General features: G+C 47.0%; 1 protein-coding gene across 1 annotated transcript in view; it reads left to right on the forward strand.

Annotated features, from left to right (window-relative positions):
* The window catches only part of ct (homeobox protein, cut), a 676,428-nt gene that overhangs the window by 343,039 nt on the left and 308,033 nt on the right, over positions 1-25,356 (forward strand). Inside the window, 1 exon segment of the mRNA XM_071675796.1 lies at positions 21,623-21,727. Within this exon segment, the coding sequence (XP_071531897.1) occupies positions 21,623-21,727 (105 nt within the window).

Consider the following 25,356-nt stretch of genomic DNA (forward strand, 5'->3'; position numbering starts at 1 on the left):
GTCGTGCACAAGGATCGTACCGTCGCGCTCAAGGGTCGAACCGTCGTACCCTAGAGTCGTACCATCGTGCTCAAATGTCGCACCGTCGTGTACAACCGGTTAAATAAATATATACGCAGCAAGAATTCGATATTACTGTGAAAAGATGAAAAAAAATGAATAAAACAATCCTTAAGAAAACGGGTGGCGGCAATTTGGCAAGCGGGACGAAGGCTGTGTGTCAAGGCTCAGGTTCCCACAGTGCGCCGTGCCAGTTTCTGCCGTGTCTACATTAACGCAAATGAAAGGAAAACGGGGGGAACACTAAAAACGAGAGGAGGAGTGCGAAAAGATAAAGATGATGATGGAGAGGGAAGGCAAATGTAGAAGAAAAACAATTAGGGTAGGTTTTAAAACAAGAAATGATAACTACAGACGTGGAGAGATGATGATGGTATAATACTTGATACGTATAACAGGATGATAACTATAATAATTAAGGATGTGTGAGAGAGGGAAAGAGACTAACTAACCATGTGAGGAAAGGAGGGAAAGAATTACGAGAAGGCCTTCATCTACCTCCCTCAGCAATGCTATCACACACCCATAACACCTCAACATTGACCAACGACCTCTGACAAGCTTGGGGAATAAAGAGAGAGAGAGAGAGAGAGAGAGAGAGAGAGAGAGAGAGAGAGAGAGAGAGAGAGAGAGAGAGAGAGAGAGAGAGAGAGAGGAGCCGACATCTCGTACACTCGTAACGTGTAGTATAATTACAGAGCAACACGGTGTTGCAAGTGAAATCGTAGCCGAGAGTAAAATAACAATTATTCTACTGAACTATACGCAACATTACCAGATCACCAGATACGGCGCCACACCAACACTCCCGCGACAGTGGCGAGGCAAGGTCGCAACCCCTTCTTGGCAACACTGTCTGGCATTATAGACATATTGAATAATTGATGCAAAGGAGGCGATACCGGCCATCAAAGTGGCTCTGATTGATGTAAATAGATAGTTATGAATGAATATTGATGTTGGCTTGCGACGGGAGGGTGTAAGCCCGTCCGGGGAAACATAGTCATACGCTTCAGGCCTTATTGAGCAATTCTACGCATTATTGACTAATTCTATCGAACTATTGATCACACCTTCCCACCACCCACCACCACCCACTGAGAGAAGATGGGGGGGGAGAGGGATGGGCTGATTTCTCAGGGGCAGGAAGGAAGGGCGCGTTCAGTGACTGTTAACGTAAGTGTTTGCTCTACAGAAAGAAAAAGATAAGGAAAGCAAAGATTATGGAATTGTAGTGAATAGATGACGAGAGCACAATGAGTTTAAAAAAGCAGAAGATAGTGAAGATGATGAAGAAACAAGCCATGATGATAGGCACAATGAGGTCTGTACATCTACAACCCATGATGATGGACACAGTCAAGATTGTACAGCTACAACCCATGAAGATGGGCACAGTCAAGACTGTACATCTACAACCCATGATGATGGACACAGTCAAGATTGTACAGCTACAACCCATGAAGATGTGCACAGTCAAGAGTGTACATCTACAACCCATGAAGATGTGCTCAGTCAAGATTGTACATCTACAACCCATGATGATGGGCACAGTCAAGATTGTACATCTACAACCCATGATGATGGGCACAGTCAGGATTGTACAACTACAACCCATGATGATGGACACAGTCAAGATTGTACATCTACAACCCATAATGATGGACACAGTCAGGATTGTACAGCTACAACCCATGATGATGGGCACAGTCAAGATTGTACAGCTACAACCCATGATGATGGGCACAGTCAGGATTGTACATCTACAACCCATGATGATGGGCACAGTCAATTGACGATTGCACGGCTACAACCCATAAAGATGGGCACAGTCAAGATTGTACATCTACAGCCCATAACGATGGGCACAGTCAGGATTGTATTGCTACAACCCATGATGATGGGCACAGTCAGGATTGTACAGCTACAACCCATGATGAGGGGCACAGTCAAGATTGTGCAGCTACAACCCATGATGATGGGCACAGTCAAGACTGTACAGCTACAACCCATGATGATGGGCACAGTCAGGATTGTACAGCTACAACCCATGATGATGGGCACAGTCAGGATTGTACAGCTACAACCCATGATGATGGGCACAGTCCACAACCCATGATGATGGGCACAGTCAAGGACTGTACAGCTACAACCCATGATGATGGGCACAGTCAAGATTGTACAGCTACAACCCATGATGATGGGCACAGTCAAGACTGTACAGCTACAACCCATGATGATGGGCACAGTCAGGATTGTACAGCTACAACCCATGATGATGGGCACAGTCAAGATTGTACAGCTACAACCCATGATGATGGGCACAGTCAAGATTGTACAGCTACAACCCATGATGATGGGCACAGTCAAGATTGTACAGCTACAACCCATGATGATGGGCACAGTCAAGATTGTACAGCTACAACCCATGATGATGGGCACAGTCAAGATTGTACAGCTACAACCCATGATGAAGGGCACAGTCAAGATTGTACAGCTACAACCCATGATGATGGGCACAGTCAAGATTGTACAGCTACAACCCATGATGATGGGCACAGTCAAGATTGTACAGCTACAACCCATGATGATGGGCACAGTCAAGATTGTACAGCTACAACCATGATGATGGGCACAGTCAAGATTGTACAGCTACAACCCATGATGATGGGCACAGTCAAGACTTGTACAGCTACAACCCATGATGATGGGCACAGTCAAGACTGTACAGCTACAACCCATGATGATGGGCACAGTCAAGATTGTACAGCTACAACCCATGATGATAGGCACAGTCAAGATTGTACAGCTACAACCCATGATGATGGGCACAGTCAAGATTGTACATCTACAACCCATGATGACGGGCACAGTCAAGATTGTACAGTTACAACCCATGATGATGGGCAGTCAAGATTGTACAGCTACAACCCATGATGATGGGTACAGTCAGGATTGTACATCTACAACCCATGATGATGGGCACAGTCAGGATTGTACAGCTACAACCCATGATGATGGGCACAGTCAGGATTGTACAGCTACAACCTATAATGATGGGCACAGTCAAGATTGTACATCTACAACCCATGATGACGGGCACAGTCAAGATTGTACAGTTACAACCCATGATGATGAGCACAGTCAAGATTGTACAGTTCCAACCCATGATGATGGGCACAGTCAGGATTGTACAGCTACAACCCATGATGGCGGGCACAGTCAAGATTGTACAGTTACAACCCATGATGATGGGCAGTCAAGATTGTACAGCTACAACCCACGATTATGGGCACAGTCAGGATTGTACAGCTACAACCCATGATGATGGGCACAGTCAGGATTGTACAGCTACAACCCATGATGGCGGGCACAGTCAAGATTGTACAGTTACAACCCATGATGATGGGTACAGTCAGGATTGTACAGCTACAACCCATGATGATGGGCAGTCAAGATTGTACAGCTACAACCCATGATGATGGGCACAGTCAGGATTGTACAGCTACAACCCATGATGATGAGCACAGTCAAGATTGTACAGCTACAACCCATGATGATGGGCACAGTCAGGATTGTACATCTACAACCCATAATGATGGACACAGTCAGGATTGTACAGTTACAACCCATGATGATGGGCACAGTCAAGATTGTACAGCTACAACCCATGATGATGGGCACAGTCAAGATTGTACAGCTACAACCCATGATGATGGGCACAGTCAAGATTGTACAGCTACAACCCATAATGATGGACACAGTCAGGATTGTACAGCTACAACCCATGATGATGGGTACAGTCAAGATTGTACAGCTGCAACCCATGATGATGGGCACAGTCAAGATTGTACAGCTACAACCCACGATTATGGGCACAGTCAGGATTGTACAGCTACAACCCATGATGATGGGCAGTCAAGATTGTACAGCTACAACCCATGATGGTGGGCACAGTCAAGATTGTACAGCTACAACCCATGATGATGGGTACAGTCAGGATTGTACAGCTACAACCCATGATGATGAGCACAGTCAGGATTGTACAGCTACAACCCATAATGATGGACACAGTCAGGATTGTACAGCTACAACCCATGATGATGGGCACAGTCAAGATTGTACAGCTACAACCCATGATGATGGGCACAGTCAAGATTGTACAGCTACAACCCATGATGATGGGCAGAGTCAGGACTATACTGTTACAACCCATGATGATGATGATGATGATAATGATGATGGATGACGATGATGATGATGATGATGATGATGATGTAGGCAGTGTAGACAACGTAGTAGCAAGTCGTGATGATGATGATGATGTAGGCAGTGAAGACAACGTAGTAGCAAGTCGTGATGATGACGGGTGATGATGACGGGTCTGGCTCCTACAGCGAGGCTTTTGGTCTCTCGGAAATGCATCCGCAGCCTCCCAGCCGTTGTTATTGTGAGAGTGAGAGTCTTGCTCACGCTGGGGGGGGGCTTGAGTAGTGGGGTGTGGGGGGGGGGTGCCTTGCTCACGCTGGGGGGGCTTGAGTAGTGGGGTGTTGGGGGGGTATATAGCTCACGCTGGGGGGGGGACTTGAGTAGTGGGGTGTTTGGGGGGAGGGTGCCTTGCTCACGCTGGGGGGGGACTTGAGTAGTGGGGTGTTGGGGGGGGGAGGGTGCCTTGCTCACGCTGGGGTACTTGGTGAGAGGGGGAGGGGGGTATCTTGCTCACGCTGGGGTACTTGGGGAGAGGGGATGTCTTGCTCACGCTCAGGTACTGCTCATGTTGGCACACTGGGTAAGGTAGTCGGTCCAAAGCCAACCCAGCTGTTCATCCTCTCCTCGAGGATGGTCCATAAATGGGTATTTCGATTAGGCTGTGTGTCTGTGTGTGTGTGTGTGTGTGTGTGTGTGTGTGTGTGTGTGTGTGTGTGTGTGTGTAAAGTAAAGATTAGGGACATATAAAAGGTTAAGAGTGCTTTGCGTTGCGACCTACGAGTCGAACGCACCCGGGTTCGAGTCTCAGACAGTACAACCGGCTCACAGCCAACATAGCTGTTCCTCCTCCCCTTTGGGACTGCGATGAATGGGCATTCGTATAAGCTCGGGTGAGTAGATGTACACACACACACACACACACACACACACACATATATATATATATATATATATATATATATATATATATATATATATATATATATATATACACACACACACAAGGTTAACAGAGAGAGAGAGAGAGAGAGAGAGAGAGAGAGAGAGAGAGAGAGAGAGAGAGAGAGAGAGAGAGAGAGAGAGCTATACGAACGTAAAACTCTCTCCCCCTAACACACAAATTGTAACTCTCTCTCTCTCTCTCTCTCTCTCTCTCTCTCTCTCTCTCTCTCTCTCTCTCTCTCTCTCTCTCTCTCTCTCTCTCCATGTGGCCGCCTTCTACCTTTCCCGAGAAGGATTTCCCGACATCAGTCGACCCTTGGAACATGCTTCTCCACTTTGTGTTATCGCCGGAGAGGCAAAGCCCGGCGACCAGCGCATCTTGAGCCACCTGGATTCCGACAGCGACGTCTCGGCTTCGTCTCTCGTCCGTCCGTCCGGCCGTACCCTTCAGCTGACCTGAAGCTGTTGGCTCTCCGCATATCTGAGTGACTTCTGTGATCACTGGATCTATTTCTGTTGACCAGATCCATCGTGTGCGCCGCCCTCGCCTTCACCGGTCCCAACCCAACCTACCCTAGCCTCCCCATCCTTCCTGCTGCAGCAGATATATATTCAAATGTATTGGATATGACATTCTTTGCTACGCCACCATTAAAGTTATTCGGAGAACGAGTTATATGAAACCAGTCGTGGCGAAAGAGTGGAAAGAGTAATATATGGCGCTCTAGCTACGTTTCTTCGTTGTATATGAGAGTATGAATTATGTACATGTGTATATATGTATATGTTTGTGTGTGTATATACATAAGTATACGTTGAGATGTATAGGTATGTATATGTGCGTGTGTGGATGTGTATGGGTATACATGTGTATGTGGGTGGGTTGGGCCATTCTTTCGTCTGTTTCCTTGCGCTACCTCGCTAACGCGACAAAGTATAATAGATAAATAAATAAATGAATATATATATATATATATATACATATATATATATATATATATATATATATATATATATATATATATATATATACACGTATCCAAAATCTTCCTTTTTGCTTCTCTTTTCTTGGCAGGGGTTCGTCCAAGACTACCTCTCCCCTTACCCCCCCCCCCCCCAACTGTCCGGCCGTCACACCCTCTATATTTCCCCCTCTCCTTATTCCGGACCTTCCGTGTAATCACAGAGGCACATCACAGTTCTCCGGCACCAGTCTCGCTGCTATGTGTATATGTGTGTGTGTGTACCCACTACACTTGCTAAGGTGTCGGGTGAGCCTTCCGCCTCACTCTGGTCATCGAAGTCCCAGTATCTGCTCTCCATTCTCTCCACTTCACGGCTGCTCCTTATAAATCACTTCACCTCCGCCTGTTATCGAATTCGTGATATTAATAGCGCAGCACCTCACGCCCTACCTCGCGTGCATCATTCGTCAAGACATTGTAGTTCTCGGCTCTCCAGTCCTCCTCCTCCTTCCTCCTCCTCCTCTCTCCCCTTCCCTCCTTCCTCGCCTCCTCTCCAGGGCCTTTCCCCTCGCCTCCACACCACAACAATAATCAAGAAGTAGCCATCGGAAGTGAGGAAGAACCATCGGCTCCGCTCCATTTAAGATACTTGAGGGTGGCCTCTCCTCAAAGATACGTTTAGCATTGTCTTCCTCCAGGCTTCTTGAACCTTTCCTTGTTTTTCCCCTAGAAATCTCCATGGGGCTGTTCTGGACGTTTAATGGATAATCTATTGGCGAAACTCCTTAAAGATAATAGCAGTGGAGGTCGCCATTCCTTCTTGTTCTTCCTCTACCTCCTACACCTCCATCTTTTTTCTTCTTCCTTCACCATCATCATCATCAACATCAACGCCCGTCGTCATTTATGCCTTACCGTAAAGCAGGCTACATTACGGGCATCCTTCTTCAGCCAGCAGGAGCTAAGGATAGTGATGAAATGATAAATGCTTGCCTGACGACACTCTGTGCACTCCTCCTGTCCATAAACATCAAAGCTTCGGCCAGGCTGGCCCCTCACAAAAGTGACATATACATTAGCTCCCCAAAACGCCAGCTTTTAAACTGAAATTGTCGATAATGTTTATTTCCCCTCGGCGGAGTCGCTAGACCCATCAACTGGTCCAGAAAATGGTCCCGACGCACGGTTCGTTTCGGCTCTTGGGCCGGCCGCCGGTCCAGGCAGACTCGCTCACCGGAACCAGAGGATCCCAGGGAACGCTGCAAAGTTTGAGAGTCTGCTGTATCTTGTCCTGCCCGACCACACTGCTGAGCGAGAGGGTTCGAACTCCCTGAAAACTGACGATTCGGATGTATTTACCTTGACGCAGGTCCTTCGTTCTATTTTCCTTATATTTGCATTTCATATTACCGTTTTTTTTGTTGTTTTTTGCTTTCATCTGAAAGTGACCAAGTTTCAAGACGTTTCTATCTGGATTGTAACACGCAGGGCATTACGCACTTTATTCAGGAACGTACGTCTTCCAACGTAAGCATACGAAGCTTATAAACTGTCTCCACTGAAGACATCCGTCGCATGTTAGAAGGCCGGTCAGTGTGTTGGGCGGATGTGATGAACAGGGGAGTCGCAGGCAGGAAGACGAGTGGGAATGCTTATGACAATGGGCGGCAGGTCGTGGGCGTGAGAGTTGGTGGAAGGTCAGTGTGTGTGTGTCAATGGACAGATGGTCATGATATGTCAGTGGGTGGATGATCGTGGTATGTCAGTGGGTGGATGGTCGTGGCATTAGAATGGGTGGTATGTCGTGGTATGACAGTGGGTGGATGGTCGTGGTATGAGAATGGTACAGGGTCGTGGGTGTGACACGACGATGGATATGAAGTTGTAGGATGAGTTTAAGGTTATCCTGGGCATGTTGGCGGAAGATGGTCGGGGTGGAGGGAGGGGTCGGGTGATAGACGGAGGGGAAGGGGAGGTTCTGGGCGGCGGCTAGCGTGGGCGGCGGCGGTACCAGGAAGCCCCCTTGTGGTCACTTGCCAACTTCTGGAATCCGTCGTGCGTGAGGCGTTTTTCTGTCTACATTTTTTGTTTTTTTTTCATTGAGGGAAAATCAAGGGGTCGTCTGGTTCGCCAGTTATTCATGGGGTAGGGGAGGAAAGGAGAGAGAGAGAGAGAGAGAGAGAGAGAGAGAGAGAGAGAGAGAGAGAGAGAGAGAGAGAGAGAGAGAGAGAGAGAGAGAGAGAGACCCTCCCTTAACCAGAGACTTCACTCCCTCCCCCATCTCCCGTTGAGGATTCCTTTTTTTTTTTCTTATCCCGGTATGGATATCTATGGCATGGATGGTAGAATTTCCCCTTTTCATCTCGCTGGGAGAGTAAGAGGAAACTCCTGGGATAGGAAAAAAAAAATGTACACGAAAAAGGGGCAAACATTATCTCACGGCCTCGCCACAAACAACCAACATGACACAAACTACTAACGAGAGCTGATCTAAACTAGAGTCTATCAGCATCCCAATACAGGGGAACCTCGCCCTAAACACGCCAGTAACATAAAACCATCTTGCTCTGACCCGCCAATTTGTAGCGGCTCGGGAAACAGGCCATCTTAAACTGCCGGATTTTCCCCCCTCTACAAATTAACTGCTGATCGGCCCCACCTACTTTAGGCTGACACGGGTACAGGGGTAGGGGGAGGGAGGGAGGGAGGGAGGAAGGAGTGGAGATGGTGGAGGGATGGGTTGGGAGGGGAGTGGGGGAGGTGGATGGGTGGGGAAAGTGGGAAGGTGGAGGGGGAGTGGGGACGGTTGGGGGGGGTGAATGGGGAAGGAAGGGAGGGGTAGTTGAGAGGGGAGTGGGGTAGGGAGGAGGAGGGGATAGTTAAGAGGGGAGTGGAGGAGGAGGAGTGAGGACAATGAGTGGGACTGGCCGAAGAAAACTGTTAGTTCTCTGTTGTTTTCAACAGTTTTCACTTTTCCCCGAGGACAAATCAAGGGAAACTGCCTCTCCTACAGTTTAACATACCTTCTTAAGAAATATAACCAGGCCATTAAGGAAACAAGTGGCCATCAAATTCGACAGCGTACCAGTCTCATAATAATTCTGATCATAACACAAACCAATGAAATAATAAAGAACAAACTACATCTTCAATCAGCTGCTGGGCTCTGTCTGCACGAGGGTACATCACAAGTGAAAATTCAGTGACCTCTGGCGAGGCTGTATCATCGGGAAGTGCCCACAAGTCTCGTCAAAGAACTTCTCTAAAGCAGTCTATCCTTTCCCTACTACTGATTGTAGCGGAGCCATGGAACCGCAGCAGTCCTACATATATATATATATATATATATATATATATATATATATATATATATATATATATATATATATATATATATATATATATCAAGAAGATGGAAACGACTACATGTCAGCAAGAGGCAGGGCACTAGTGATTGTGGAGCCACTCTAGCGAAGGATAACTTAGGGTGATGTAATTAGCTGGGTCAGGGAGGTCGCTTGTGGACACCACGAAAAATACGTCCGGCGGTGGTGGTGATGGTGGTGGTGGTGTCCGGCGACAGCCGCCTCCCCTCCACGGGTCTCGATCATTCATCCCGCGCAACTGAAGTCTATTTCGCGGCGCACTTCGAGGTCTTCGGCACCTACGTACAAGAAGAAACACCCAATATCTTTATTCATCAATTTGTGCCGATTCCATAGGAAGCGTTTGACTCAAGAACGTAATACACATAAATTATAAAAAAAAAAAAACCTCTCAGCCGTTTATCATACGCGGAGTAATTAAAGAAAAAAATTTACCACAGTAATTAATTATTGATCATTACAATCTATAAGTACGCCATCATGCTGTGGCACCCACCATTAGCCAATAATTGCTTCCGATCCCCCCTTACTGCTCCTCCTCCTCCTCCTCCTTCCTCCAAACCCCCACCCCCTCCCCCCCCAAACGAAAATTAAGTCTCCTAAATGGTCAGCCCGGTGTCAGCTGGCCAGCTGGGGGGGGGAGTATTGGAACCCGGGCATTATCTACCAACCGTGTTGACACTGTGGAGAGAGACAGACATCGCTGCGGCTCCCGACACGAGTCGGCCTTCCACGCCGCCTGACACCGCTGACACTGACGCGAAATTTGGTGGGTGTCCGTTATGGGTTAGTTAAATAATTGTCAGTCACATCTCCCGGCTCTGATGTCTCGTTTGCCTGCATCGATTAAATACGCGGGAGTTTAAGTTTTCCCTCTCTCCGTTCCCGCCGAGCCCGGAGGCAAAGCACGGTGTCCCTTTTTTTTTTTTTCTTCTTTTTTGGACGGATTCACAATCATTGAGTTTTGGCCGGCTGTTCACTCGCTGTCTTTTGGAGAAAATTCACGTTATGAAGTTCTTTCTCTCAACCTCCTCATGTCCTGAGATGCAGTTATGGAAAAGAAAAAAAACGACCCGGGAAGCCCATTTAAACAGATAATGATAAAAGAAATGTATATCTAGACGTATATGGCCCATCGAATTGTCTATAATGTGGGTAAGATCGGATAACCTAACCCCTCATATAGGAAGACAAAATACACAGGAAACAGCAGTAACTTTTAGGAGACTTGATTTCAGATGCAATTTGACCCTGAGGCCGTGCAGAGCGTATCAAGCCAGCCAGGGAGGGAGAGGCTCCCTCGCCTTCCAGGAAGTTAATGAGCTCCCTTACCCGGCCCTAGGCAGCCCTAGTGACCCCCCACCCCACCCCATCCCTCACACTACCCCCTAATGTTTCAATGTTTGAGTTGGGGTAATAGGGGCGATCCGCCTCCCTGTTAATGGCCGCGGCTGGTCACTGTCTTCTCCTCCCCTCCATCCGTCTCTCCCCAGCCCTGGACTCCCTCCCCTCCACCTCGTCAGTATCTGTCTGCCTGCCTGCCTGTCTGTCCGTCTGTCTGTATATAGGTTTCTCTATCTCGGCAACGGCGTTCTCGTGTATCTGTCTGTCTGCTTGCAGGTTCGACTTCCTCTGCAACGACTCTACTGCGTCGTCTGTTTCTCTGCTTATATTTCTCTGGCATGGTAACCCTTATATATATATATATATATATATATATATATATATATATATATATATATATATATATATATGTGTATGTGTGTGTGTGTGTGTGTGTGTGTGTGTGTGTGTGTGTGTGTGTGTGCTTTTCCTTATCAAGTTTCTCTAATTCTGCAAAACATCTTCTGTCTCCACAGTAAAATCATTCTATTTTACACTTTCTCCATTTCACTTGCAGCATTCTGCTCTCTTCTGTTCACATCTTTGCTTGGTGCAATTTGCCCTAACTTTTTTCTTATTCATACTGTGTTTGGCCTTCCCATGTTTGCTTTCATTCTCCACCATGCAATAGGTACGACGGCCTAACCTTTGACTATCTGAACTTCAAGGGTCAGGTCAAAGGCCAGATCTAAGGTTTCGTACCGTCGTGCTCAAGGGCCGTGCCTTCCTCTGCTCCTGGGTCGTACTGCGTCTCTCCAACAGGTCGTATCGTCGAGCTCAAGGCTCCAACAGCGAGAGTTTGGTTCATTCCATAGGCATTTCTTCCCCTCCAACACTCCTCTCACAACCTGGTATCCTCCTCTTACAACCCAGTCTCCTCTCAAAACCCAGTCTCCTCCAGTCCCTAATTTCCATTTAATAGACACAGCCATTACATACAGCCCTTCCCTTGTGTATCTCATCAGTAATCCCAAAATTACTTCCTCTTTATCCTATTTCATCGATAATTATTAGTTTCTTTTTTATTCCCCCCATGTCAATGAAGGTCCTCCTTGCTTCCCTCCTCCTTTGTTTGGCAGCTAACACTACCTTAGCCATTTTCTACAAGAGAGTGCATTCAAGTTTAGCAGGAAAGATTCTTATATTCTTTTTTGTAAGTTCAAACACCCTAATGTGGTCGTTTCGGTGAACTATAATCATTATAGTAATCATTACGAGTGACAGCAGACGTGCAACGTGTGAATGATAAGATTTCTGCAACTATGAAGCCATACATCTCACTAGGCAATGAGATCACAACGAGTAATGCCGTTCTCAAGAGAGAGACAGAGAGATGATTGTACATGAACCGGTATTACTTTACTTGTACATGAACTGGTATCACTTGTACACCACCTAGTATCATTTTACCTGTGCATCAGTAGATATTACATGTATATCAACTAGTATTATTTTAGTGGCACATCAGCTGTTATCAGTTGTACATTATTTGGTATTGCTTTCCCTGTACATCAACTGTATAACTTTACTTGCACATCATCTGGCATTACTTGTACATCAATTGGTATTACTTTGCATGTACATCAACTGCATGACTTGTACATCAACTGATATTGCTTGTACATCAATTGATACTGTACATCAACTTTACTTCCACATCAACTGGCAGTACTTGTACATAAATTGATACTGTACATCAACTTACTCTCACATCAACTGGTATCAGTTGGACATCAACTGATATTACTTGTACATCAACTGTATAACTGTACGTGCACAATAATCTGTATTTCTCTTCTTAAACACTCTGTTTACTTTTCATCAACGAACCAGTGTGACACACAAAAAATAATCTTAGTTAATGTTTATATCCAAAACTTTCTATAAATATTTGTATATCTGTTCTCCTCCACATATCACTCGTATGGATTTTCGAACGCTTCTCGCTACAGATGTTCTCCCACGTATTCAATGAACGTGCACTCAGCTGTGTTCTACAGATGAGCGCCTCGGAAAGAGAAAGGCAGTGGAACACCTGTATCATCATGGCAATGCCAACACTTGGAATTCGGGACCATCGAACTGACATAGTTTAAGAACGATTTTTCGTGAACAACAATGTTCTCTTGTCTAAATAAAAAAAATTCATGTTACAATAAATTTAATGATATGACAGTTAATTCTGCCTGTAGGACAAGGGCAGAGCTGTTCTCTTGCCAATGTTAGCAATGTGCGATTTCCTGAAAATTGCTTTCGCAACACATATTGCCAGAGTTCCAGATTACATTTGTACCTGTGTAGTGTGTGTGTGTGTGTGTGTGTGTGTGTGTGTGTGTGTGTGTGTGTGTGGAGAGATACAAGAGTTCATTAATTTTTCATTAGTTACCATTAATAAGGCCATAACTGCCGTAAAAACAATTACGTTATCTCGGAGAACTGCAATGATAATAAATAATAGTTGACACCAGTGCGATCGTGAGGTCCGATAGAGAGAGAGAGAGAGAGAGAGAGAGAGAGAGAGAGAGAGAGAGAGAGAGAGAGAGAGAGAGAGAGAGAGAGAGAGAGAGAGACGAGGAGGAGGAAGGAAGGGAGAGAGAGAGAGAGAGAGAGAGAGGTGTGGGGTGAGACTGAGTAATGACTGATATTAGTAGGGATGAGGTAATGGCTGTACCGACAGACTGAAGATATCCGCCGACTCCCTCCTCCTCCTCCTCCTTCTGTTTTAAGTCTGGCATCGGCGTCGCCTACTGCAGTAGTCCAGATCATCCCTGAGGTACGAAGAACTCACGCATCCCCTAGGTTAACATCACACTTCGTACTGATGTTCGTAATGGAGGATACGGCAATGCACGGATAACCACCTCACTATTGGCTTATGGTCCTTCGTTGGGAAGGGACTGGGGTGAGAAGGGGCGTGAGATGAGGAGGACCACGGTAGCCTCAAGAGTGGACGACGATTGACTGAAAGGTTCGCGTCACCCACGGAGTTTATGACATGGGATGGGTGTCACCCACGGAGGTATGACGGGTGATGGATGCCATCCAGGGGCATGGACAATGAACGCCACCCACGGAGGCACGAACGATGAATGCCACCCACGGAGGCACGAACGATGAATGCCACCCACGGAGGCACGAACGATAAATGCCATCCACGGAGGCACGAACGATGAATGCCACCCACGGAGGCACGAGCGATGAATGCCACCCACGGAGGCACGAACGATGAATGCCACCCACGGAGGCACGAACGATGAATGCCACACACAGAGGCACGAACGATGAATGCCACCCACGGAGGCACGAACGATGAATGCCACCCACGGAGGCACGAACGATGAATGCCACCCACAGAGGCACGAACGATGAATGCCACCCACGGAGGCACGAACGATGAATGCCACACACAGAGGCACGAACGATGAATGCCACCCACGGAGGCACGAACGATGAATGCCACCCACAGAGAAATGTCAGATGATTGCCACCCATGGAGGCATGACAGGTGATTGCCACCCACGCCGACAAACTATCATGGGAAATATTCGTAATGATGCCATGACGGGACCTGGTCAGCTGGCTCATCCGCTTAGCACTGTGGGAGCTAACACACATTCTCCCCTCTGAACCTATGGGAGCTTACACACATGCTCCCCTCTGAACCAGTGGGAGCTAACACACATTCTCCCGTCTGAACCTGGGGGAACTAACACACATGCTCTCCTCTGAACCTGGGAGAGCTAATACACATTCTCCCCTCTGAACCTGGGGGAACTAACACACATTCTCCCCTCTGGAAATATGGAACACATCATACTTTCCTCTACATCTGAGGGAAATAGTTACACTTCTACCCTTATGATCCATGCAAGAACCAGCAACACTTGACCTGGAAGAGCCAACAGTACTTACTCCCCTCCTGGACCAGCAGGAACCAGTAACACTTCCTCCCCTCCAGACCAGCAACACTACCTCCTCTCCTGGACCAGCAACACTACCTCCCCTCCTGGACCAGCAGGAACCAGTAACACTTCCTCCCCTCTGGACCAGCAACACTTCCTCCCCTCTGGACCAGCAGGAACCAGCAACACTTCCTCCCCTCCGGACCTACAGGAGCCCACACGTTCTCAGGGGCGGCGTCCTCAACTGCTTGAGTTTCTTCGACTCGTGTGGTTCCCCGGTAACGTTCACAGGGGCCTTGCCTGAAGGCGCTCTCGCCCTGCAATCAAACTAGTCAATAACCCGGAAAATTAGGAGAGGCAAAATTTTATTGCTTTTTAATCTTCTGTTGGCGTGTCTGCAGCAAGCACCGCCGGTAGGAGAATAAAGATGGGGGGGGGAGGAATATCGAGCCATGTTGGGGACGGGGGGGGGGGGAGATTGAGACGTGTGTGGAGGAGGAAGGATTGGGGTGGGGGGGGTGGTCCGAGTGCGTGATCGAGATATGTGAGAATGATCGCATTACGCCAAGAATGTTGGGATATGCGAGGGGGGCAAAGATCGAGATATGTGAGGGAGATAGAGAGGTGGGGAAGATCGAAGGCATAACAGGAAGGACAAGAAAACGTCGTGAGGGATATCAGAGACATGTGAGGAAAAGATCGGGTCGTGTGTGTGGAATGCTGAGACACGTGAGGAACGTCAAGACATGATGGGGGAGGACGAGGACGTCGTGTGAGGAGTAGCAGGCTGCGTGAGAGACCACTGCATTATGAGGTAATATTAGGCTCTGTGGGAAAGATCGGAGCCACGTGGAGAAATACAGAACCAAGTGGCGATACAAAGCAATCATGTGAGATGTATCTAAACCACGTAGAAAAATCCACACAGTATGTGGGAATGCTGAGATATACAGGGGAAATACCAAGAAATATTAAGAAAACTATATAGGAGAGGTCTGGCATGGGGCTATGAAAGCTCGTGAGGGAAGAGGATGTTGCAGGTGCAGAGAGATACATTAATAAACATGGAAGGGATGAGGGAGAAAGTTGATTCACGTGGGATGCATCGAATCAAGGAGGAGGAAGTCACGGATCCATGCTGCGAAATTTCGAGCCGTACGTAGGACCACTTCGGGTTGGTGAGGTGGAAAAAGAGCCCGGTAGTTACTCTGCCTAGAACAGCGCGAGCCCTGACGAGGAGTGTGGAGGAAAGCGAGTACAACAACAACAACAACAACAAAACAAAAGTAGGGAACTGAACTGACCCCCCCCCCCCAATCTCTTGCTTGTTACACGCACTCCTCCAGCACCCCACACAGAAAACAAGGAGGGAGGGTGGGAGGGGGGAAATTATTTACTCCTGGCAAACGTGGGGGAGTTCCGGGGCAAAGATCGTGGCCATTACCGAGGGTTCATTATTATGCCGCACCAGCAGCAGCTAATGAAGGATCGGTGAGGCGTTGCTGATGATTTTTGCGCCGTCTATACTTGATCGGGGCGGATGCGAGGTGGGTGTGCGCGTACAGTGTTCAGGGTAGGGATCGCGAGCTCTTATGTCTGTGTCCGTAAAAATGATAAGTTTTACCAGCGAACCAAGGTTTGCATTACATCTTTGTTGGGGCGATCTTGTGGGAGTGTCCAGTGTGGTGAGGTCAGCGGCGGTGGTGGTGGCTGTCAGCGAGAGTGGTGGCGATACCCTCGGCGCAGTGGGAGGATATGCATCCGCGCAGCTGAATGCTGTACTCCCGCGCGCCATCAGACTTCTGCGCAGCAATGTCCTTGCACGTACACTTACACACTTACGGGAGCTGTCGCATTTCGCGCATCTGTATACTTTTCGAGCACCGCGCGGCCGCATACTTCTGTACACCGTAATGTTTCTCCTATCCTCCCGTGCAACTGCAGTTTCCCCGTACAACTGCATAATCCTCCGCAACCGTACTTTCCCAATGAATCCTCCCGGATATGCGGTATGTATCACCTCATTCATATGCAGTGTCCCAGGCATGTTATATGTTCCCTACAACTGTTCGTTCCTTCACATATATATGTTTCCGAGCGACTATACTCTCTAACTATGTTCCCTGGTAGCTTTATGTCGCCTTACAGCACCAAATACCCAAGGCAAGTGTGTATGTTGCGTGAAGTATATGTTCCTTCACAAAAGTATGTTCTCTCAACTATACGCACACTCCCTCATAACTGTATGCTCCCTCACAATTGGTTGTTCCTTCACAAATGTGCGTCGCTTCAATTTACTGTCCCTCGCAAATGTACACCCCCCCCCCACCTCATAAACTGCCTGTCCCCTCATTTATATGTTCCCCTGCAAAATGTATTATTCCTAACAACTATATGTTCCCTCTACTGTGTATGTCCACTCCCTTGTATGTCCTCTGAACTGTGTGCTCCCTCACAACTTATGTATCCTCAGAACTGTATATTCCTGAAATGTCTGTTCCTCAAAGTTACATGTTTCGTCAACTATTGGCTCTTCAAAACTGCACGTTCCTCAAGGGTATGTTCCTCCTATAACCTGTGAGTTCCCTTAACTGTATGTTCCACCAAGTGTATATTCCACTAAGTGTATGTTCCATTCACTGTGAAATCCCTCATCTGTATGCTCCATTGGCTGTATGTTCCTTCAACTTTATGTTCCCTCACAACTGCATGTTTCCACGTAAGGATATTCCCTCAACTTACGTTCACACTGTATGCTCCCTCACAAATGTTCGTTCCCTCTTAACTGTATCATGTCGCGTTTCCAAAAAGCTGCATGTCCTGTCACAATTGTATGTTCGCTTGCAACTATATGTCAGCTTGCAAATTTATGTCCCCTTGTTTCCTAATACTTTCTCTAGCAACTGTACCGTTCGTACCAAAGTGCAACGGTATGTTCCCTCGCAACTGTATCTATCCGTGCCTCCAAGCAACTGTATCGCAACTGTATCTTCCTGTGTTACCAGACATTTGTATATTCCCCAGCCACAGCTGACTGAATCCTCCCGTATTTCCAAGGGAGTGGATGTTCCCTCGCGTCTATACATATGTTGCGACGCTGGTGGAGTCAGATCGAGGACGTCCGTCTTCCTCATCACCCGCCAGGCGGACGGCACCACACGACTCCCTCCAATAATTAATTCTGGCGGGTCCTTCTGCCAATAGGACGCGTCGGGCATTAGCGGACGACATGGGAGAGCCACTCGGTGGCGGTGCCCGTGTGGTATATGGAAGGACGCTCCCTCTCCCAGGGTCACTCCCCGCCCACATATAATAAAAACTGCTGCCTCAGAACCGCCTCTGATATGTCTAGATTAGCTGCGTTTGCCTCCTCTTCTTGTTTGGCCGTCCGACGCGGTTTATGCTCAGGTCCTTGTTTCTCTCGATGTCGACGACCACCACCGCCACCACCACACACACACACACACACAGATGGTTCCACAGGGCACACGGAGATTGCGACAGATCTTATTGATCTCTCCCGTCAAGATACTGCAACCGAACGGACATACATGGTCAATGAAGACTTCCATACAGACGGATGGGAACGGAACGCAAACTCGTGAGGGGCCTCTTGTGGACGAGGAAATAAGATGGCGCCACCTCCGCCATCAAACACGGAGTCAAACCATTGATTCACAGCTGATTTGCATTATAAATATCGCGCGTTTGTGTAACTTCCGCTGCCTCCCTCCCCAGCCAGCCAACCAGCCCGCCACCACCCCCAACCTCATTCTCTCCTCGACGAGTTTAAAACTGTGGGATACCCGAACGCAGGACGCGTTGCTGTGCTCATAAGGTTCTTTTGTTCTTTGGGCTGCAGCGGGACGTTGACCCTTACAGTAAAACACGTACAAGAGTATATAATTATGATGCTGCCGGGTGATAACTGGAGACATCGGGGTTATGACGTTGTTGAGCGGGACATTTTGGCGATGAGATATAGTGAAGAATATGACGTAAATGCAACTTTCGTATATGTGGTTCACCGGTTTGGTCTATAGTCGACCCTCCGGGCCCTTGTTGGTAGGTTCCTCCCGCGCCTGCTGTTACTTAAGGAAATTTACCCTTACATGCAGCCCGTGTTAAGACCGCCGCCAGAGATCGTGTTGACAGTATGCAAAAATTAACCCCCCCCCCCTCCCGCCAACTGTAAACATTGCAGTTGGGTGACGGTTCGGAAAAATGAATTTCTTATGAACAACGAGATCCTCATATTCGGTGTTGCATGAAGATTGATACTGTTGTGGTAGATATCATATATATATATATATATATATATATATATATATATATATATATATATATATATATATATATATATTCTGTTTCTCTTTTTTTTCTCTTTCTCTTTTTTTTCTTCTTAAGCCGCGTTCGTCGTCTGTCTGTAAGCAACACACAAGCTAAACAGATCTTCGCTTAGCTCAACACTTGGTGGCAATTATGATAGCCCATTACTCTTGATAAATGCGAACCGAGGCCATAATTCGCTCTGAAAGGAGGTTAAAAATGTTACATGAATTTCAAATGACACTCATGTGATGACTTTCTTCTTTGCTGTCCTAAAACATGGCGCAGATAAACAGGACAACACCCCCCGAGACTCCAGCTTCAAGAAAACAAGAGCACTTTCTTGTCTTCCTGAAGAGCTAGCGAATAGAAATTGATGATGTTACCAGGGTCCATAAGCGACTAAGCCCCCCTCTCGCCTATGGGGTCCAAAGTCCCTTAGCCAACCGATACGTCCCTGATCCTTATCGCAGAGTCAAGTGAGGTGGCGCCATCGCTCGTTTAATGGTCGTTTGTGCCGTTCGCTAGCCTGACCTCCATACTGATTCATGGAGTCATGCAATGTCATGCTTGTTAACCCCTTGGGCACGACGGTACGACCTTTGAGCACTAACAGAAAAAAAAAGAGAGAAGTACGAATCTTGATCACGACAGTACGACCCTTAGGGTTAGGATGGCCTGGCCCTTTCTTCTTTTTTTTTTTTCTTTTATTGAGTCGACTCATAGCCAGAGGTCGTGCTCATGAGATCAACGCGCGTCATCAAGTTCTCCTCATTTCAACAAGCAGCAACCAGCCAGCCCTTCTTGAGTTGAGATCTTGCTCGTCTGCAGCATGCGTGGCCGGAAGGGCTTTCTTCACACACACACACATAGATATATATATATATATATATATATATATATATATATATATATATATATATATATATACACATTTCTTTTACTGGAGGAGATAACGTTTCCTCGTGAGGCTTGCGGTTTTGAGACGTTCTGTGAAATAAAACTTTTTGGCTTGGTTCGGAAATTGAAAATCCTCCGGGGAATTGGAAGAATTTTCGCGGGTCCTGCGTTCTCTCTCTCTCTCTCTCTCTCTCTCTCTCTCTCTCTCTCTCTCTCTCTCTCTCTCTCTCCCTCCCATTCCCTTGGAGTGTCCTCCCATCGCTGATTGGTCAAGCAAACATCGTGGCTCTATCTTATTGGTCAGTCCGACGGGGCCATCCTTGCCATTGGCCACCGTGCAATAAAACACAGGATGTCGGATACAATTTTCGCGATTCAGAAGAGCGAGGCCGTTTTTATATTTCCCAATTTCCTTTCGACTGGGCATTTCGCCATCATCACCAACCCCAACCCCAAAACCCCAAACCCCTCCAAGACCCCATGATCTTGGGGACACGTCGTGTAAAAAATTTTTCCTAAAGCGGAAATGGATCGCTCGGAGGTAATACACCCCCCCACCTCCCCCACGCTCTTTATTCGGCAAAAGGGCGCCTTGACGTGGCAACAGCGGGAGACACTGAATTGCGTTTATGACAGTCCCTGTTTATATTGGAGGGCAGCTACTTAACTGCGCTCCTTCCCCGCATGATTCGCAGAGCATCATTCCTTGTCACAATACAGCGCACGCACTTGAGTCTACCTTCTTCTCACCCGTTAGGGTCGAAACTCCTCCCTACTACGGCCTGTGCTTAGCGTTGCTGCGAGAGAAAACTGGCATGGGGTGGGGTGGGGTGTGTGTGTGTGTGTGTGTGGGAGGGGGTGGTGTACGTATATGAACTGGAGGGGGGAAAGGAGGGGGGGGTTGAAGGGGGGCGTATGAGGAACAGTTGGGTCGCGATTTATAGACGTTTCAAATGCGGAAATGACGCAGCGACACGGGTTAAACTTCCCTCTAATACTGGGTCCTCTGTTCTCCATGTTCTGTTTTTGTCCTCCACCCCGATCTGTTTTCTGTCGGCCATCAAGTCTTCCCCAACCCCCCCAAAAAAAAAATAAATCATTATGCACATTGTATCAAACTGTTGGAGATAGAGAGAGAGATAGAGAGAGAACACAAAAATGTCATATCATAAAATCGGGGAGGAGGGGTTGGGGGAACAGAGAGGAAAAAGAGACATTTTCCTTTGGACAATGAAAGTAGTTGTTGTGCGACTAAAAACAAATGTAGTCTTGTGATCCAACGCCCGAGGTGAGTACATACACACTTCTGGTGAAGGACATGACGCCATTTCCCGCCTTATATGTATGTACATATATATATTCCCCCCCACCCCACCCCACCCCACCACCCCCTCTGTCTTCATCATGTCTTCCCGTATGAATATTCATCGCGCATCATTATTTATTTCCTACATCCGGCGCGCGTTATTCAGTGTTGCTTAATAAATCGTGGCGTTCAGGTCGCGGTCCTTCCTCGGTCCTGACCTACCAACTCTCACATCCACAGTTCGTCAACCCGAGGAGGAGGATGAGGAGGAAACGTTCACCCGAAGGATTAACTTCCACCCGTGGAGTGGGCGGCCATCCGAGGGAGGAACGTTCACTTGAGCAAGTAAGGTTCATCTTAATTCTGAAGGAGCAACTGAACTCACTCACACACCTTGGTGGAAGGGGGAGGGGGGGGGTGTCGCCGCATTTAAAAGAAGACTTGATACGCTCAAGGATGGAGAACGTTCAGCGATCCCTAAGGATAAATGAGACTACGTTCACCCGAGAGAAGAAAACACGTTGCCTTAGAGACATACGTTCGCCCTGAGATGCAAACGTTGACGCTGAAAGGGGGCGATCTCCTTTCTTTAACAGGTGTTGGTGTGAGTCATGCAGTACTGCAGTACAGGCGTGACACACTACTGTCGTCGAATATCTCACCCCATGACAACTGGTTTGCATCGTCAGACTTAGGGGTGAGGGGGTCACTTGGTGATGGGCAGCGAGTGCTCTGGTTCCCGCCGGGCCCCTGGTGAGGAGGGACTTGCCTCAAGAAGAATGCCACTGTTCTGCTCATATAGGGGTTGTACCCTTGGGATCTGTAAGCCACGGTGGTTGGTACTGCATCTCTCTCTCTCTCTCTCTCTCTCTCTCTCTCTCTCTCTCTCTCTCTCTCTCTCTCTCTCTCTCTGACGACCGGTCGGGGACAATGAAGAGCCTGTTAGTTCGGAGTACAGCTTCCACGCGGTGACTTCGACACTTGGTTTTGGCTGCGTCTTGAAAAGGCTAGGATAAGAAAAAAATGAAAAAAAAGCTAGCTAAGGAAAAAAATTCATATTTCTACCTGCAAATTCATGTCTTTGATTCGGTCATGAGGGAATGCGAGAAAGAAATATGCTTTCTCAGCTTCATCGGAAGATTACTAAACAATCATATGACTCGTAAACCCCTTCGAGCACCTTCAGGTCACAGGTCACGCCACCATACCCTAGCCTACGATCTTCCCACTGCGTTTGAGGGTCGTCCCGTCTTGCTCAGGAGAGTAATTCCTTTATATATATATATATATATATATATATATATATATATATATATATATATATATATATATATATATTCTTCACATTTTTCTTCTCAAGTCACGAGGTGAGAAGTTACAAATTCTGGTGTAATGCTTCATAAATATCCGACATTGATCACTGTACACTTCGACACCTCGACTTTCATGCAGGTCACTCACTTGACCGGGGCATAACAATGACATAATGATAACCGGGTCGTTGAACGGGAAAAATAGCCTTTATTGACTCTTTTTTTTTTTTTTTCTTTTTTTACATAGTCATCTATGTACGAATGTACTAAGGCGCATTCACCCACTGTGCTTCGTTCTGCGATCCCACACTGGACGGTGTATGGATATTGGTGAACGTATACGATCGACAGCGTTACATTGTGACAACGCGGAGAAAGAAATGCATAGTGAGTGATGAATAATGGGCGCCACGCCCGCTCCACTGCGTTGTTGTAGGTAATGTGGTTCCTACCATTGTCTCTGGTGTCTTTATTGAATCATTATTACGTCTCTTTATTGTTTCTGGCATGTTTTCCAACCCTATTTTTTTCGGTGTTTATTGAGCCCTCGTTCCTGTCCTCTATTTGTTCTCGTGTTCGTTTATGTACGGCACCTGTGATAAGGACGTAACATATTGCTTCGTCCTTCCTTTACAGAGTTATGATTACTGTTATTATATACAGCTCGTTTGTTCTCCTGCAGTTGTGTATGTTGTTTAAACCACTTGAGCACGAAGGTGCGATCCTTGTTGTTGCGCACGAAAGGTACACAATCCCTGGGCACGAAAGGTACGATCCCTGGGCACGAAAGGTACGATCCCTGGGCACGAAAGATACCAACCTTCGAAGGAAGATGGCATGGCCCTCACGTCAGTCTAAGGTCTGGCCGTGCCTCAAGGGAGGTTTGAGAGAGAGAGAGAGGCAAACCAGAATGACAGTCATTCATGAGAGTTTACTTCGAAACCTTAACATTAGTGTTGGTAAGACGTAACATAACATTGTTCTAAAACGAAAATAACATACTGTTCCCACTTGGGAAATATGTACTATATATACAAAAAAGAAACACACACACACACACATATATATATATATATATATATATATATATATATATATATATATATATATATATATATATATATATATATGGTTGTTTAATTTGTTTATGGATGGGGTTGTTAGGGAGGTGAATGCAAGAGTTTTGGAAAGAGGGGCAAGTATGAAGTCTGTTTGGGATGAGAGAGCTTGGGAAGTGAGTCAGTTGTTGTTCGATGATGATACAGCGCTGGTGGCTGATTCATGTGAGAAACTGCAGAAGCTGGTGAATGAGTTTGGTAAAGTGTGTGAAAGAAGAAAGTTAAGAGTAAATATGAATAAGAGCAAGGTTATTAGGTACAGTAGGGTTGAGGGTCAAGTCAATTGGGAGGCAAGTCTGAATGGAGAAAAACTGGAGGAAGTAAAGTGTTTTAGATATCTGGGAGTGGATCTGGCAGCGGATGGAACCATGGAAGCGGAAGTGGATCATAGGGTGGGGGAGGGGGCGAAAATCCTGGGAGCCTTGAAGAATGTGTGGAAGTCGAGAACATTATCTCGGAAAGCAAAAATGGGTATGTTTGAAGGAATAGTGGTTCCAACAATGTTGTATGGTTGCGAGGAGTGGGCTATGGATAGAGTTGTGCGCAGGAGGATGGATGTGCTGGAAATGAGATGTTTGAGGACAATGTGTGGTGTGAGGTGGTTTGATCGAGTAAGTAACGTAAGGGTAAGAGAGATGTGTGGAAATAAAAAGAGCGTGGTTGAGAGAGCAGAAGAGGGTGTTTTGAAATGGTTTGGGCACATGGAGAGAATGAGTGAGGAAAGATTGACCAAGAGGAGGATATATGTGTCGGAGGTGGAGGGAACGAGGAGAAGTGGGAGACCAAATTGGAGGTGGAAAGATGGAGTGAAAAAGATTTTGTGTGATCGGGGCCTGAACATGCAGGAGGGTGAAAGGAGGGCAAGGAATAGAGTGAATTGGATCGATGTGGTATACCGGGGTTGACGTGCTGTCAGTGGATTGAATCAGGGCATGTGAAGCGTTTGGGGTAAACCATGGAAAGCTGTGTAGGTATGTATATTTGCGTGTGTGGACGTATGTATATACATGTGTATGGGGGTGGGTTGGGCCATTTCTTTCGTCTGTTTCCTTGCGCTACCTCGCAAACGCGGGAGACAGCGACAAATATATATATATATATATATATATATATATATATATATATATATATATATATATATATATATATATATATATTTACACTTATATTCTATGCACATGTTCCATCATTAAAGGCGCTGTAGGAACGCGATTCACAATTTCACGGAGCAGGGCAGTTCGATCTGACCTCCACACGCGTGTAATTTTACACTCACCCCGCCACTTCCCTTCGTGAGCAGTAAAAGATCCATAAGTAATTTTCAGTTTCACGAACTCGCGATAGATTCGAGATGCCGTGAAGGACTGCTTGAGGTAGGGGGGGGGGGGGGGGGTAATGGCGTGAGGTCCTGCCTGGGTTGGCTGGTGGGGTGAGAGAGGAGGAGGCGCTGGGCGGCCGGTACAATGGGGTATGGTAGGGCTGACGAGACCTCGTCCTCCTCCCTCTTGATCTAGCTCACTGGCCGCGCTCCGCCTCGAGAGCA

The sequence above is a fragment of the Panulirus ornatus genome, chromosome 21 (assembly GCF_036320965.1).
Source record: "Panulirus ornatus isolate Po-2019 chromosome 21, ASM3632096v1, whole genome shotgun sequence".
NCBI lineage: Eukaryota > Metazoa > Arthropoda > Malacostraca > Decapoda > Palinuridae > Panulirus > Panulirus ornatus.